General features: G+C 37.1%; 1 protein-coding gene across 2 annotated transcripts in view; it reads right to left on the reverse strand.

Annotated features, from left to right (window-relative positions):
* Window positions 1-15,698, reverse strand: part of STK32B (serine/threonine kinase 32B) — a 161,323-nt gene that overhangs the window by 17,883 nt on the left and 127,742 nt on the right. For both annotated transcript variants that reach the window (XM_031504578.3, XM_085577686.1), the window contains exons 8-11: window positions 12,163-12,279; window positions 10,935-11,060; window positions 6,130-6,261; window positions 5,322-5,386 (exon numbers count right to left, since the gene is read on the reverse strand). In XM_031504578.3, coding sequence (XP_031360438.1) covers window positions 5,322-5,386; window positions 6,130-6,261; window positions 10,935-11,060; window positions 12,163-12,279 — 440 coding nt within the window. The remainder of the gene's footprint in view (window positions 1-5,321; window positions 5,387-6,129; window positions 6,262-10,934; window positions 11,061-12,162; window positions 12,280-15,698) is intronic.

Below are 15,698 nucleotides of genomic sequence, written 5' to 3' on the forward strand. Positions count from 1 at the left end.
ATATGCACCCCCATGCAACTTTCATTCCCAAAGTTGGATGGTGGATTGTAGCATTATAATGACATCATTACTTGTTTGGGAAAACTTTGACTATTTTTCCTTGAAAACTTTTAAAATGATGCTCCAGATTCTGATTACCCTTTGTAGTTTTTTTTCCCCCTCCATGAAACTGTGAAGGGAACAGATTATTGAAACAATGGCATTTGTATGACATCTCCTTTCTCCAGAAAAAGTGAATTTGTAGGTATACTTAGAGAAATATTATCAGTTTGGACCTGCTATGCTCAAACTTTTAGGTATCTTGGCTCACTAAGAAGACAGGGACATTTGGATTGGTAATTCTAAACCAGCAATAACAAGCAGAAATCAGAGGCAGAAGTGAAAGGGCTCGTGTTGGCAAGCAGCAGTTATTACTACCCAAACACAAACCAGGTTCAATCATCACATTCAGAAAAGCATCTTTCCAATTGCAAGAGCAATCTCCAAAAGCAGACAGATCCATTACAAAAGGGAGAAGAAAGGTTCAGTGAAGAGCAGTGCAACCACTAGAATTGCTCAAAAAGTAATGGATTTGAACTGAATTAAGGTCAGCAGAAGGGGCAAGAAAAGGACTGTAACCTCATCTAAAAAGCATTCAGATATTAGAAGGATTATGATAAATATCTCCAGAGACTCTAAGTGACATAAAATACGTATTAAGAAAAATACATTCAATGAATTGCACTGCAAACCATTATGAATATTCAATCTCAATCAAATTGAAATGAAAGAGAGTACTCAGGCATTCTGGATTTGAATCTTAAAAGACAATTAAAAGGAATGAAAAAGAACTAAAATGAGAGAGATAATAAATTTGATCATATTAAAAATGCAGAGAATATTAAGTAAGCTTTTCATCTATGATTGGAAAAAATCAGACAACAGGATTTTAAGCATCTTAATATGCTTAAAATATGCTCCCTCAAGTTTTGCTGTTTATTCTGGGAACAGAGAGCTGTCTGTTCACCTTGAGCTGTTCAGGATAATTTGTAAGAACTAGATATGCTCAAATGGCAGGAATGATAGCAGGAAAAGACAGAGTAATGTGCTTCAATTTGTGGCACATTTTAAAATGTGCTAGTATTGAACAAATGCTGAGAAGAGAAATAAGGTGTATCAGTAGCTTAAGACAGAGACAAATGTGTTCATATTGTGGGGACAAGGCAACTGAATATCATAACAATGCTATTGCAGCATATTAATATTAAGTAAAAAACCTTCAAATTCAAAAGCACTAGTAATGTTTTGAAAGGTTCGACTGGAATTATTGAAAACATGGATATTTTCCTAATCAGTTAATTGGCAGTTCATTTCCTAATCAGTTTTGCAGAATTCTAACCCATTTTCATGTACACTGGATATATGAAATAAATATTCTACTCTATAAAATAGGGATGTTTGATTTTGCTTTCTTTAGCAGGCTGATAATTTTGATTAAGTTTGGGAAGCATCTAACTGAAGGATACTTCTGCCTGATAAGCAAATATTTCTTGTGTTTTCTTCTCTGTTCTTTGATTTCTCACATCTTCAATCTTAAAGGCATCTTTCAGGGAGAAGAATAGGCTCAGGACCATAAAGGGTAAGAAATATAATTTCATTACTTGCAAATATTGGGTCCTTTTCTTAATTTCTGGTCATTGCAGGTTTTAAATATTCATAAAGAATGTATGTGAAGATCTATTTAGTGATAACAGCACAAAAATAGCAAAATAATTTCTGCTCAGCTTTTTAATTAAGCTACAAGTGAACATTGTGGCTTTACCTGTACAATCTCCCCCACAGACACATACACAAAATTTAAAAATGAAAACTTGAAAATGTAGCCTACAGTTTCTAAATTATATCAAATTCTGGAAAAATTGCTGGCAAGTCTATGGGAATAGATACTGCAGAATTTTTGGTGCTGCATTTCTGGATATTAAAAAAATCTATATACAGAAATGGAATTAAAACAAAAAACTAATTATTTTGCCACAAAAAGGAGCCAAATAGATCCCTGAAAACTACTTCAGATAATATTTTCAAGCCAATCAGGGTGTGGATCATTTGTATATCAGATTTTATTTAGTTTATGTGTTCAAAACTAGGAGACTACACTAACACTTTTAACAATAGAAAACAAATCCTGCAAAAGGATTTTCCTATGATATTTTAGTTTGGATCAGAGCAGTGTGTGCCCCTCTCTTGAAGGTAGTGGCAGATAATATCACTGTGGACAGATGCCATACCCCCTGTCATATATATCAAAACACACACACACACACACACACACACACACACACACACACACACATTTTGATTTGCTCACATCCACTGAAATATTCAACAGAAGATGCCCTCTGATCAGGATTGTGTAAGGGATACAAATCTAATTTTTTTTCCCACTGCTGACTATCACTAACTTCATGTCTTTGTCCATTAAACCCTTGCTTAAAACTTTCCTACAAATACCAGTTTTCCACTACTTAAGTACAAAAAGTAATAGAATAAAGAAAATATGCACATTCTGTCTTCATCTTCATTAACCGAAATACTCCAGTCTCTTTCACTATGTTTAAATTCATTTTAGCATAGTGGACCCTTTCTCTACCCGCGCCCCCTGCTCCTCTTGCCTGCAATCTAAGAGTGTCTGATAATCTCCTGAGCTTCTTGACAAGAAAGCAAGTATGGCACATTGCAAGATTTGCAGTGTCTGTTGCAGGATGAAAGACACACAGTAGAAAATAGGCAGAGTGCAGAACTACCAACAAGGCATTCAAAAAATTCAGATTTTGCTTTTCATAGCAGATATTTTACAAGTATTGGATTACAAGATGTTGTGTAACTGTGATAGATAACACCACAAAATTAACTATGCATTAACACTTGACTTTATGTTGGTCAGTTAAAAGCATCTGAATTTTTCCCTTGCATCTTTGTAGTTTGGTGAGTCTCATTTTTTCCCCTTGAACTACATGCTATTTTTTTTCTCATCCTTTATTAGTATTTATGTAGTTCTCTGTGACACTGAAGTAAACTGAGCAGAAGGCTTAAGTGACAATAAAACGTAGATTTTCGCTGCTGGATATAATGAAGATCTAAAGAAATATTCAGATACTTCCAACAGTTACTGTGTAAAGGAACATGGAAGAATATCAAAACACCTGGCTGCATTAATCTGAGAGTGATTTAAAGGCCTGTTTGGAATTGACACCTCACCTAATGATACAGTCACTTTTTAATAAGTATTATATTTGTAGGAACCAATGGTTCACATCTTTCAGCATCTTCAGCTGTTCCTAAGAACTTGATGGGCCATGTGGCTTTGGAAACCCATGTAAGCACAGCCTCAGCTTGTACATCCAGTCCTGAGGGCACAGAAGGTCTAAGGAAACCCACCCTGAGTTCCTCTGGTGTTTACTGTGTAGCTTCTTCTGCTATGATGGCCTCTGTGCCAGCCATTGCTCCTATTTTGTGCTCATTACCTTGAATTCACTTTGCACTTTAAACATGTGACATCTGCTTCCCCCCTTCTTAATATTTTTTTCCTTGAAAAATATTACAGGAGTCTCTCCATGTCTTTCTTAAGCTATGATGCAATTTAAAAGAGAAATGGTTGTGATCTGGCTTTAGACAATGCAGGATCTGTTATAGGCCTAAACTAAATATTCTTCCTTTACCTTGTCAAAGCCATTCAAGCAATGACCAAAACACATGCTTTTCTGATTGAAGTGCATGTGGTTTACCTTTTGCTTCCATTTTACTTGTACTCCACTTAAACTTCTTGATCTCTCATCAGCCTCTCAAGAGTTCTTTATAGCTTGTGTTGTTACTGTAGTTGTGCAATATGAAACAAACAAAAAAAATTCCTATGCATAAAAAGATTTAAGAATAACACAGTAAAATCATGACAACAAAAATTGTTCAAGAAAGTGAACACACCAATGGGATTTTGAGTGTCTTACAAAATCTGGTGTTCTAACTTCCAAAAATTGCCACATATTGGATATGTGTCATATATGACTCGAGGGTAGGTGGGAGACTAATACCTGGAAATGAATTACTTGTATGAACAGCTTCTAGGAAACTCATTAAATTGAATAACCAGTGTAATATTTTTCTATCTTGTTATTATGATCTTAATAATTTTGAATTTTGTGGGTTAAACAACAAAATCCAAGCATTCACTAGTTCAGCTGATTCAGAGCATCCAACAAGATGCTTCTTAAAACTTTCTATGGGCTGACTTGGTCTGGCTTCTCTTTTTTATGACTTTAACAGAAACCAATGGCTTTCTTGTGCTTGAGATCATGCAAAATAACATGAAGAATCTGTTGGACCTTCCTTTTCTTTCTAAGACCATGTAGTTTCTGTGAGCAGGCCATATTAGTCAGAAATGTCCCACAGATTGTTGCAGGAAGAAGGGTAGATCATGGCATAATTTCCTTCATGCTATTGTGTGAACTGTGCTAAGCTGACAGTTCATTTTTCAGTTTTAATTACAGAGACAGTAATTACCTGCATTGTATGCATTAAGTAAGAGTCACAACTTTCAAATTAATTTTTAACATCTCACAACTCTATTAGAAAGGCTTGCATATATAATTAGATCAAATAAAAACATGGAATACACTTGAATGAAGTGCAATAATTTGACCAAAGACAAACAACTCCATTGTTATGACTTGTATCTGCTATTGCAAACAGGTCCATAATGACTGCAACTCAGAGGCAGTAAATTATGAGAAAGGCAGTGCATTAATTGAACCAGGAAGATTATTGATATCCTTGGGAATCAGTCTTGTGCTTCTGTCAACTCTGACTGACCCTTAGATTAGAAGTTCTTGCTTCATGTCTGGTAGAGGTGTAATACTTAGCTTTGTTGAAATAGTTAATGTTGGAATACATTTTTTTAATAGTGGGGAAGTATGAGCAGCTTTTCCAAGTCAGTGCTGCTCATATCATTAAAATTTCATGAGTTATTGTTTGAGTTGTGAAAAAGCAGTAACTTTTATTGTATTCCTCTGCTTAATTACTGACAGTTTCTCTGGGGAATTCCAATAACATTTACCTTATATTTCTAACATACTTTCATCACAGGGTCTTCTGCTTGCTTGCAGAGATGCAAGAACTACAAAACCATCACACCAGAGACTATAAGAGGAAGAAATCAATGGAAATCCAGTCTTTTAGGCTCTGCTACTGTGATCATTAATCACCTGCCCTTACACTGTGAGAAAAAAAATAGTGCTCAATTTAATTTTAGTACTGAATGCTAAAGAGGCATTAAGAAATGCACTTACTTCTCTCTGTTGAATATGATGAATTCTTTCCTAACGGTTTCCAAGCACTGCTGCAGGTGTACGTTCTTTAAAAAACAGCATGAATAGGTTGATTAAAAAAGATGAGAAATCATAGACAAAAATCACAACAACACAAACAACACTGAACAAAATGCTTATGAATGAATGCTATCAAGAGGCATTTAGAAGACTCATTAAATTGGGCTATGATAGCACAATCAATCTCATTCTTTTGAAAGAAGCTCCCCACAAATAATTCCTCAGGATTTTTACATCTGATAGCTCTAGGAAGAGCAGCTTTCATGAACATTCAAAATCTTTAGGAGTAGCAGCATAATTTATAAAACCTCACTAGAATGATGATTCAAGTCTGGAAATTATTATTAATCTTCTTGGTACTCTTGACTGTTCATAGAATACATCTTTCTACATGGCACACATTAGTCAACAGTGGAAGAGACAACTTTAACATATTTATAAATAACAAGCCTTTTCACTGCATACTTTTCATTTTTGGTAGTAGTAGCAAATAAACACCCTTTGTAACTATTTGTCCATGTGTGGGAAGTGTTTTTCACAACTGGCAACTTCAAATGAGCACATTATTATAGCTTAAAGATGTTGTTACTATTTGACTGAAATAAATGGTTGCTTTTCATCTTGCTTTGGAGATTATTTATGCAATGTATAAAATGACAGACAGAGTGGTTGAGTCTATTTTCAGAGGTGATAAAACTGAATTTAATTGAGTTTGCCTATTAGAGTGTAAACAAAATGCCACTGACTGAAGTCACTGTTCCCATCTTACCAGTGGGCAGGTTTCCTTAGCTCCATCTTTGGATTTGTTTTTGGCAAGTCGCTTTTTCTTTTTATGGAGAGGCTTGGACTCCAAAATCATTTCTTCAAGTTCAAATGTGGGATCACAGTTCAGTCTTCCTTTCTGGTACAAAAGGATTCAAAGTTACTCTTTGAAACATCATTGTGTTTTTTAAATTTGCTTGGAAAATGTTAACAGCAGTAAAAATGAACCAGCTCCTCAATCACATCTGTAAAATGAAAACTGTCTCTTTAGGCCTGAAGAGATGCTTAAAATTTGAACAAGGGAGATAAGATAAAAATCATATTATAAAGCAATTATAAAGAGTTAGATCCTCTTCCTAGTTATAAACAGATATATTTCTGGAGTGACAAAACTTATATTACCCCAATGAGAGAGATTAATCTGGCTCAGGTCTTCATGAGAATATCAGTGAGTGCTGTAGAGTAATAGTGACACCAGTAATAGTGCAGAAGGGATGGGTAGTACCTCTAAGACCTTGCTGAAATCTGATTTGTGGAAGTGTTGCAGTGGATTCATTTATTTAGATGCTGTCCATGAGAACAAAGGAAGGAGCAGGCCTGTTTAGGTTAGCAGCATTTATATAAAAAAGGGTTCACAGTATTATGGAATCCCAGGTTGGAAAGGATCTCAAGGATAATCTGGTCAAACTTTTCTGGCAAAACCACAGAACCATCTTGTCCACAATCCCAATTCTGGACAAAATGGTCCAGCAACCTGTCCAGCTGAATCTTAAAAGAGTCCAGTTTTAGAAAATCCACCGTTTTCATGGGCAGGCAGTTGAAACGGTTGATTGTTGTGAAAAATTTTGTTCTTGTGTCCAGCTGGAATCTTCCCAGGAGTTACTTGTACCCAATACCCCTTGTCTTTTCTATGTGACTCCCTGTAAAAAGGGAGTTTCCATCTTGGTAGCTAACCTTTAGGTAGTGGGACATAGTGATAAGATCTCCCCTAACCCTTTTCTCAAGGTCTACAAGCCCAGTTCTCTCAGCCTTTCCTCTTGTGGCCTATTTCCCACTCCTCTGATCATCTCTGTGGCCCTTCTCTGGACCCTCCCTAGCTTGTCCACATCTTTTTGTGTATTGGGGACCAAAACTGAACACAGTATTTCAGGTGTGGCCTGGCAAGTGCTGAGTAGAGTAGGATAATGACTTTATCTCTGTTGGTGATGCTTTTGTTGATGCAGCTCAACATCCCGTTGGCTTTCTTTGTCAAGCCGCACCCTGGTCACTCACACTGAGCTTTCTGTCCACCTGGACCTCCAAAGCTGCTGGAGCTGTTCCTCAGCTGGATAGATTCCACCCTGTGCTACACCTCTGAACTGTATTTTCCCAGGTTTAAGACCTTACACTTGCTGAACTTCATAAGGTTCTTGTTATCCCACTCCTACAAAGGTCTTCCTGCAGGGTAGTTCTCCCAAGGTGTCCACTTTCCCACTCAGTTTGGTATCATCAGTGGACTTCCTCAGGGTACACTTGATCCCATCATCCACACCACTTGTTAGGGTATTAAGCAGTGTTTTAATCAATCCCTTGGGGACCTCACTTGTGACAGGCTCCCAGTTTGAGAAGGAGATTTTTCCACCTCCCCCTGGGTGCAGCCCACCACATCATCCAGTTCCCCACTCACTACATGCATCACTTTATACCATGACACTGAAATGTCTCAAAAAGGAGGCAGTAGGAAACCGTATCAAAAGCCTTGGAGAAATCCAGGTAAACAATGGGAACCACCTGCCCCATATCAGCTGAGCAGGTTACCTTGTCATTGAATATGATATGGCTAGGAAAGTCCCATTTGTCCTTGGTGAATCATTGTTGGCTTTTCCCCATCAGGTGCTTCATTCTAATCTATTCTTTTTCTATTCTATCCACTTTATTAAGGTTTTCCTTACCCATTACACATATTACTTAAATAATTCTGATTCTTCATTAAAAAGTGTTATGTTAATTTCTGATGCCTGAATCAAATTTTAAGATTCATTGTTATACCAGAAAGAATTTCACAAAAAAGTTGCAAACAATTTGAATTGTGTAGTGAAAGATACTAAAAGAAACTTATTTTCCTCTGGGACTTCTGAGAGTTCAGTCACACCATTGTCACTGTCAAGGTGGAAGTACTAAAATAAGTTCTATATAAATGACAGATATTTATAGTAAGCAAAGACATTAAGCAGCAAAATCACATCAAGAAATTGTATAATTTGTGGTGTTCTGCAATGAAACATTTGGTTTAGAGATCACTCCATCATTTTTATTCTTAGCAAACCCTGTATAATCAGAGCATAATATTTAGATATCTGATGCTTTTCCTATATATTATACAGCCAGCTTTAGTAGAACATATTTGGTTTTTATAACTGGTAGTTTACAGCTTATTTATATTTATTAATAAATAAATAATATCTTAGGTTTCATCTATATCAGTTCTTCCCTTGAGCATCCATAATTCTTAGATTTTATTGAGTACTTTAAAAATATACCACTAATTCTGAAGCTCTAAAAATAAAAGCAAATTATATTTTAAAAAAACCCTACAACAATTTATGACTCCGGGCTGAAAATGAAGAAACTAACTAAGCCATAAAGAAACACATGGACTAGTTAAGTAAGAACTATGTTAATGGAATCAAACTATAAAGGAGAAATTAAGCTATGGGACATAGACCTCCCATGTGCTCTCCTAGCTGTAGAAGGCAGACAAGCTCCTGACAGTCAAGGTAAACTGTCAAAATTTATAAAACTCTCTGGTTTCAAAACACAGGCCACAGGGCCCCAATTCATCTCTCACCAAAGGCTGAAAAAGAAGAAAGTTTGTTGTGCGGCCCCAGTTAATCAGTGCAAGTTTTGGTGGTGCTACAAAGAGAAAGTTCCCGGGAAGTGTGTGACCAAACTCGGTCTCACAAAACAGCAAAGTTTCTATAAAAAGAAATTTTGGGCTAGAAAAGATACTTTGGTTCTCACCTCACTGTTTTTCCTGACACACTTGGCTGATCAGGTAGAACAAGTTCTGCAATATCAGATTCTTCATGGAAGAGTCTGGTAGAGCTTGTAATGGGACTTTCAGATTAAGCTGGATAGATAAATGAAACATTTTACTCCTATTTCCTTTTAAATGTAGAATATTATTTTACATCACATATTAGATTTGCCCTTCAGTTTTCTAGATGCTGCCAAAAGACAAATACAGTGAATTCAAATGTGAAAAGAAAAGCTGTCTTTGCAGAGTCTGATACTCTTGGAACCCCACCTATGCTGTATCTTTGGGAATAGAGAAATGGATCTCCCTTATGAAATACTGTGTTGTGAAGTTTTCCACATGCTGACAGTTGTAGATTAAACTTCCAGCTGGGAGTAGGAAGTGTAAATAATTGATTGAGTTTTGCCTGAGAAGCAAGTCTACACCTCTGATATCTCAAAGAGCAGGTCTAACTTGAAAAAAGGAAGAGGGAAGTCAGTTTCTGCTCATCTTCTAGATCACACAGAAGAATGGAGTCCAGCAGGCAAGAAGGAGCTTTGTTCTGCATTGCTTTGCTTAGGACAGTGACCTAAGAGGGTGTAGGGGGGGATCCTGGCATGGCACAGCAATTATTCCATCTCCATGGACATCAAGTACCAGTGAGTCATAGCCTGGTAGATGTGGCATTCACCTCTCCAACTTTGCTCTTGTTCTAGGATTGAGCTACAAAGTGAAGGGAAGGAATTTCCCCACAGGTGAACATTGCTCTGAAGCGCCTGTAAGAGGGGCTTGCCTTTCCCTTCTCCTGTTGTGCTTGTTACCTGCTGTGTTCCTGCTCTTTCTCCCAGTTCCCTGAGGGAAACTCTGCTTGCCCACCCACAGCTGCCTTCTCCTGTAGGACGTTGCTTCCAGAGAGGCTCTGGTCAGGTGCCAAGAAGCCCAGCAATCACAGGTAGCAGTGTCTTGGTGGCACACCTGGCTACCTTTGCTCCATTAGGCATTGTTCCCTCACCTTCAGCTTCTGAAAGGTTGAATCCTGTCTCCATCATGTTTATCATGAACTCTGATGTGCACCTGGATGAAAACAGGGTCCACCTATTCCACCTTCCTCATCTTTATTTACAGTTGCATAATAAAAAAATGCAGAAACAAACCTTGGTATGCTACAAATAAGTTGTTTGGACAACAATTATAGTGTAACATAGCTGAAAAAAGTGAAGCATGTTATTAACACCCACAGTCATTGCTTTTTATTCATGGCCCCCAAATACATTTAGCTTGAAAATGAGAAAAAAGGAAATATTCAGAAAATACCAACAAAATGGGATCACAGTAAAAAACAAACCACCAGATTCCCTCACAGAATTGGAATGTTTTATTGTAAGAAACTGTCACAAAGGAAATAGGTCAGCCTTTTGGAACACTATTTTTTAAGTGAAAAAGTAACAGCACACTGGGATGTTAAAAAGGTTTCCAGATGTTATCCAAATATCAAACTTTCACAGCCACAACAGTCTTCTTGGTATTCTTTATCTCAAAGTTAACTCTGACAATCATTTGCTCTAACAGCTGAAATGCAAAGTCTGGAAAAGGTTTTCTTTTATTTGAAAAGGAACAAAAAGTGCACCAAGGTTAATTAGTTTTTGTTGTGATCTATTGAAATGGAATGAATTTTCCCTTTGCTGTGACTGAGTAAATGAAAGTAGAATCCAAAGTAAATCACTGAAGAGCAATAAATACAAGCATAAACAAGTAAAACAGCAGTGATAATTAAAGTCAGAATTTACAAACACTATTCACGTGGAAAATCAACTTACGTTAGGAACAAAGCCTGGGGTCACAGCTTTCCCTAGAACAGCATCCCAGTTGACATCAGCTAGGTATGGAGAGTTCTGGATGTCTGCAAGGCTTGAAAGGCGGCACTCGGGGTCCTTAATGAGGAGCTGTGGTCAAGCACAAGGCATTTTCTAAGGGACTGCATGCCATATAGAAGAGTAAATGTATCATAAATTGTATGGTTTTTAAGTAAGAAAATGGCTAGGGAATCTGCTAACAGATGCTAGAAATCCCAATTAAAAAAAAAATTAGAAGTAATAAGTCACAGGATATGAGTACAGTTTAATTGCCACCAGATGGCTGTTGCAGGCGTGAAGTGTATAAATGTATTAGCAACAAAAGTCTGCTTACAAATACACAAGCGCCTATGCAAAATAAAACATTACAGATCAATGACACCCAACAATTTGTATTTTCTCTCTAATTTTTTGGAAGATATAGTTACATTCTCATCCTAGCAGCAATTAAAATTATCTACTTCACTGCTCTATCTGTTCAAGACTACATTGCTAATTGTTGCTAAAGACATATATTTTTTATTACTCTATTTAGACATCCATAAATATTTCCTGTTCAAGTATCAATACTGATGATCTGAAATACCTAAAAGAGAGAGATTATCTTTGTGGTGTAGCCAGACAATTAAGCAAACAAAAACCTAGGATTTTAGGAAAACAATTTTTAGGGTTGGATGCATTCAGAAAGAGCTCTGCCTTGTGGCTTAGTGATGTTTACAGCAAAGTGGCTTAACTTTTGTTGTTGCAACTATAGCAACACGGGACAGGAAGAGATACAGCCATTTTAATTTCTAATCTCCCTGTCTGGAAACTGCAGCAGAAATTCAGAGGGCAGAGTGGTCCTTCCTTCCCTGTCCCACTTGCATATCCATAGCTGGGGGCAAATGAGGCCAAGGCACAGATGAGAAATTACTGATCCCCAAACTTTTACTATCTCTAGCTTTAAAACAAAATAAATTTACATTTTTTTAATTCTTTGAAGCCATGAAAAGCCTGAGTCTAAGCCTGAGAATACTGCAACCTGAAAATACCGCACCAGACGCATTCAGAATAGCATAGAAATAAGCTCTGCTCTCTTATCCTTGAAATGTTGACTACCTAATGTGTGTGTTTGTCTGATGCCTTTTCCAGTGTTGGAGAGGCTTCTGGAAAAGGAAAGAACAGAGGACAGAAGTTCTTTGTGCTTTCTTACCTTTTTCAGTAGCGCTATCATGCCCTTGCACCATGCGGATGAGTAGTGAACTCTTTCGATCTTGAACATGTTGAGTATCTCATCAATGGGGGTGGCTGAATGAATTTCATAGGGCCTCTGGGATAAAGTTAAATCAATACCAAGTCAGAAAGAATGGATCAAAGAGTGCAGACTAGTCACATTTTACTGAGCTCAGTATTTGTCTTGGAAATATCAAAACCACGACAGCTTTGTATAAAAATTTTAAGTGTAATCCTTTGTATGTGAGCTTTTCTTTGGTTGTAATGAATGTAATTTTTCATAGATGCATTTCCTCTGCAATTTTTTCTCTCATGAAAGGAAGTAAAAGTTCAAATGAGATGAATAAATAATTTTGTTCCTGGGGCATTCTATGTGAAATGTGGATTGTTTACTACTTTTTGCTTGTTATACTAGTGATCAGTTCTTGCGACCTAAACTGACAAAATCTAAAGGAGGTGGCTGAAAGGAGCTTTGTCATCCTAATTTTACTGAGTAGTAGATAAGAAACTAAAAGATGCTTACAAAAGTCTGTGTCAGAATCACAGTAAAAAAGAAGACTCTAAATCCCAATCCTTCTCCTTTGCTTTTTTTAAAGTCCAAAATTAACACACTGCATGGATCTGCTGTCATGTCATTGCAGTGCCTAAATTCTTCTACAGATGAAGAAAAGCTCTGATTTTTGCAGTGCTTTGTTCATTAAGTTTTCTCTGATTTATCTTTTATTACATGCCAAATTTGGAAATAAAGTACTACATATAAAATTATATTTTTGCTATTTTCTGTTCTCATACTTGAATGTTTGAAGTAAGTTGTTATAATTATGCTTAATGTATTTTTGTAAACAAGTGCAGAGAGTGGATTGCTAGTGAATTAAGTTGTACCCAGCAGGTGATAAATATGTGATATGAGATCTGCAGCTAAATGCCATCCTAGCAGCAGTGTGCAAATTACTGCATCATAATTCATAAAAAACATAGAATTACCTATTAATCCAATATCCCGAACAGCAAAGGGCAGACGCTCATTACCTTTACTAAGAAATGAATCATCCCTTTGTAGTATGTGCTGGTAGAAGATTATTATTTAAGAATATTTCTAGGTGTTAGTTGTCTAATCTGTTAAGGAATTGGAGTCACTTTTCATAAAGACTCATGACATATTCTTATTCTGGGAAGATTCATGCATATATTTGACTTTCACATGTATGAAACCAAGTGCATTCCAAGACACTGGTGTGCTCTAAAAATAAATTCAGGAGGGTCTAAATATTTTTGTTTTGATTCACATTCAGTTAGCCTGTTATCATTTAGCTGTACCATGTCCATATGAATTTCACAGGATCTAAATGTCTGCCTTAAATGCATAATTTTCCTGAACTGGGTTCAAAATTGCCATCAGAAATAGTCTGTCATGTCCTTTCCCCTACACGTGGTAATGTTGCCATATAACAGTTATTAAAAATGAAACTTTTATGTGCTTTCTGTCAATGTACTGCTTACTTAAATTGATACAAAAATCTGATCAATAGCATAATTGAGACAGAATCAATTGTTGAAAATGGCAATTAACTCCAAAATTAGCAACTATATGGAATTATGAATAATCAAAAGTTTTTCTGTTAAGGATGTTTCTGCCCATGCATTTTTCCTAACAGGAAAACCCCTAAAATGTGCCTTATTTTTAAGATTATTGGTATTCTAAATCTTGATTTTTTTGAGATTTGCAGAGATTTTAATAATTTTTATTAGTTAATTTTAACTATAAATGGCCATTATAAGTTTGATCTTTTCAGACCCTTCATACCTCTATCTCCCCTGTTTTTCAGCTATTCAATCCACTCAAAGATCCCTTCAGTTATATTTTGTGGGAAAAGGAAAAAAAAAAAAATCTGGTTTGTTTTTGTTCAGGACTTTTTAATCAAAATTTGTTGTTAATTGTTCACATTGCAGTGAAAGTCAGAATCTGGGAATCCCACCTACTACACATTCCTTCCCTTTGTCTCTATTGAATTCATGGTGCAATATATTTATTGCAGCATTTTAGCAGTTGTCTATAGCTCAGGAACAGACTGACACATGGCACAGTTTGCATCATACAGTTTAATTACAGTTTAATTTCATGGACTTTGTGAAAAGATCGATTTGATCTTTGATGCAAAGCTGTATGAATTTGTTTTTTTCTTGCTAGCTTTTTTACCAGCAGCTGGATAAGGAGAAAAATGTACCTATAACTTATTGAGAAATGTCAGCTGTACTATGGGTAACCAAAAAGTGGTGCCAAAATCTCTGTACTGGACACAACACGCTCCTGTATCTACAGGCTCATTTCTAGCAGAATATGGTTTTGGCTGCCCAGCAGTGGGAAGCCAAAAATGAGAATGGCTGGGATGCCTTGATCACCTGAAGCAGCAGAGGTAAATAAAAACAAAAAAATCAGCTCAATGAAAAACAACTCATTTTTACTCGTTTTTCTTTTACTTATCACCTCTGCAATTCAGGCTGTCAGCATCATACACTATGCACAGCTCCGAGGTGGAAAATCAAATTTGTGATGTTTCTAATGCTCCTTCTAATTTCTAATGCTCCTTCCTTTCTTGCCTCCTGCCTTTCCCATGCAGCAGCATGCACCAGGTTCCAGCTGCAGAAATCCCTGTGTCCTGTGGCTCTGTCCCATGCCACAGCCTCCTCTTTGCCCATGGCTGCTGCTGCTGGCACGGGCGGGTTGCTCCGGGAGCCTGCCCGTGTTCCTGGTGGCAGTGGGGCTGTTTCCTCTGCTGGACAGAGCTTGGGAACCTGGAGGAGCAGGAGCTGTGTGCTGCAGGCTGAGCTCACAGCCTTGTGTGCAAACTGTGCCTTCATGGCCATCTGCTGCTGTGGCAGATGGGGCTTCTGAGCTCGCAGTTGTTGAGATGGCAGCATGCCTCGGGTTAAGCACATCTCCTCACGCCACTGCTGCTTCTCTTGTCATCACTCGTGCCAGTTTAGGCTTTGTTTACACTACAAAAATTTAGAAAGCACACACCTTCTCCGTGTCCATACGGTGGTGTGAGCTGCCAAGCCATCCTCTGGCTTGCTCAGTAGCCCAGAGCTGCTCTTCAGAAGAAAACAAGCAGCTGGCTTGGGTTACTTGAGCAGGTTCAGATAGCAATGTTTTTATTTTAAAAAAAAAGCCTAACAAGAAATTGATTCAGTCTCAACTTTGCTTTGTTTTTGTCCAGATTGACTTATTCAGGAAAGACTGTATGGATCTTGGCAAATGGATATCAGCCTATATAATTTTTCATTTTTAAAGTGAATTGTCACATCAAAGTGATCTTTCGTGATTAGTATTGGGAGTTTAGCTTTCATTATCATTCATTGCTCTCCTTTCTTGGAGACACTCATGGTGAAAGGGTTGATATACAACTATCAGGATGTTCTCTTAATTTACTTTAAGTGCAGCTAGAACTACCATCTGTGACTAGGACTGAGGATGTATTATGCTTATCACTGCCAGACTTTAACTCCTCTATTCCA

This window comes from Lonchura striata, chromosome 4 (genome assembly GCF_050655825.1).
Source record: "Lonchura striata isolate lonStrDom1 chromosome 4, ASM5065582v1, whole genome shotgun sequence".
NCBI classification, from domain to species: Eukaryota; Metazoa; Chordata; class Aves; order Passeriformes; family Estrildidae; genus Lonchura; species Lonchura striata.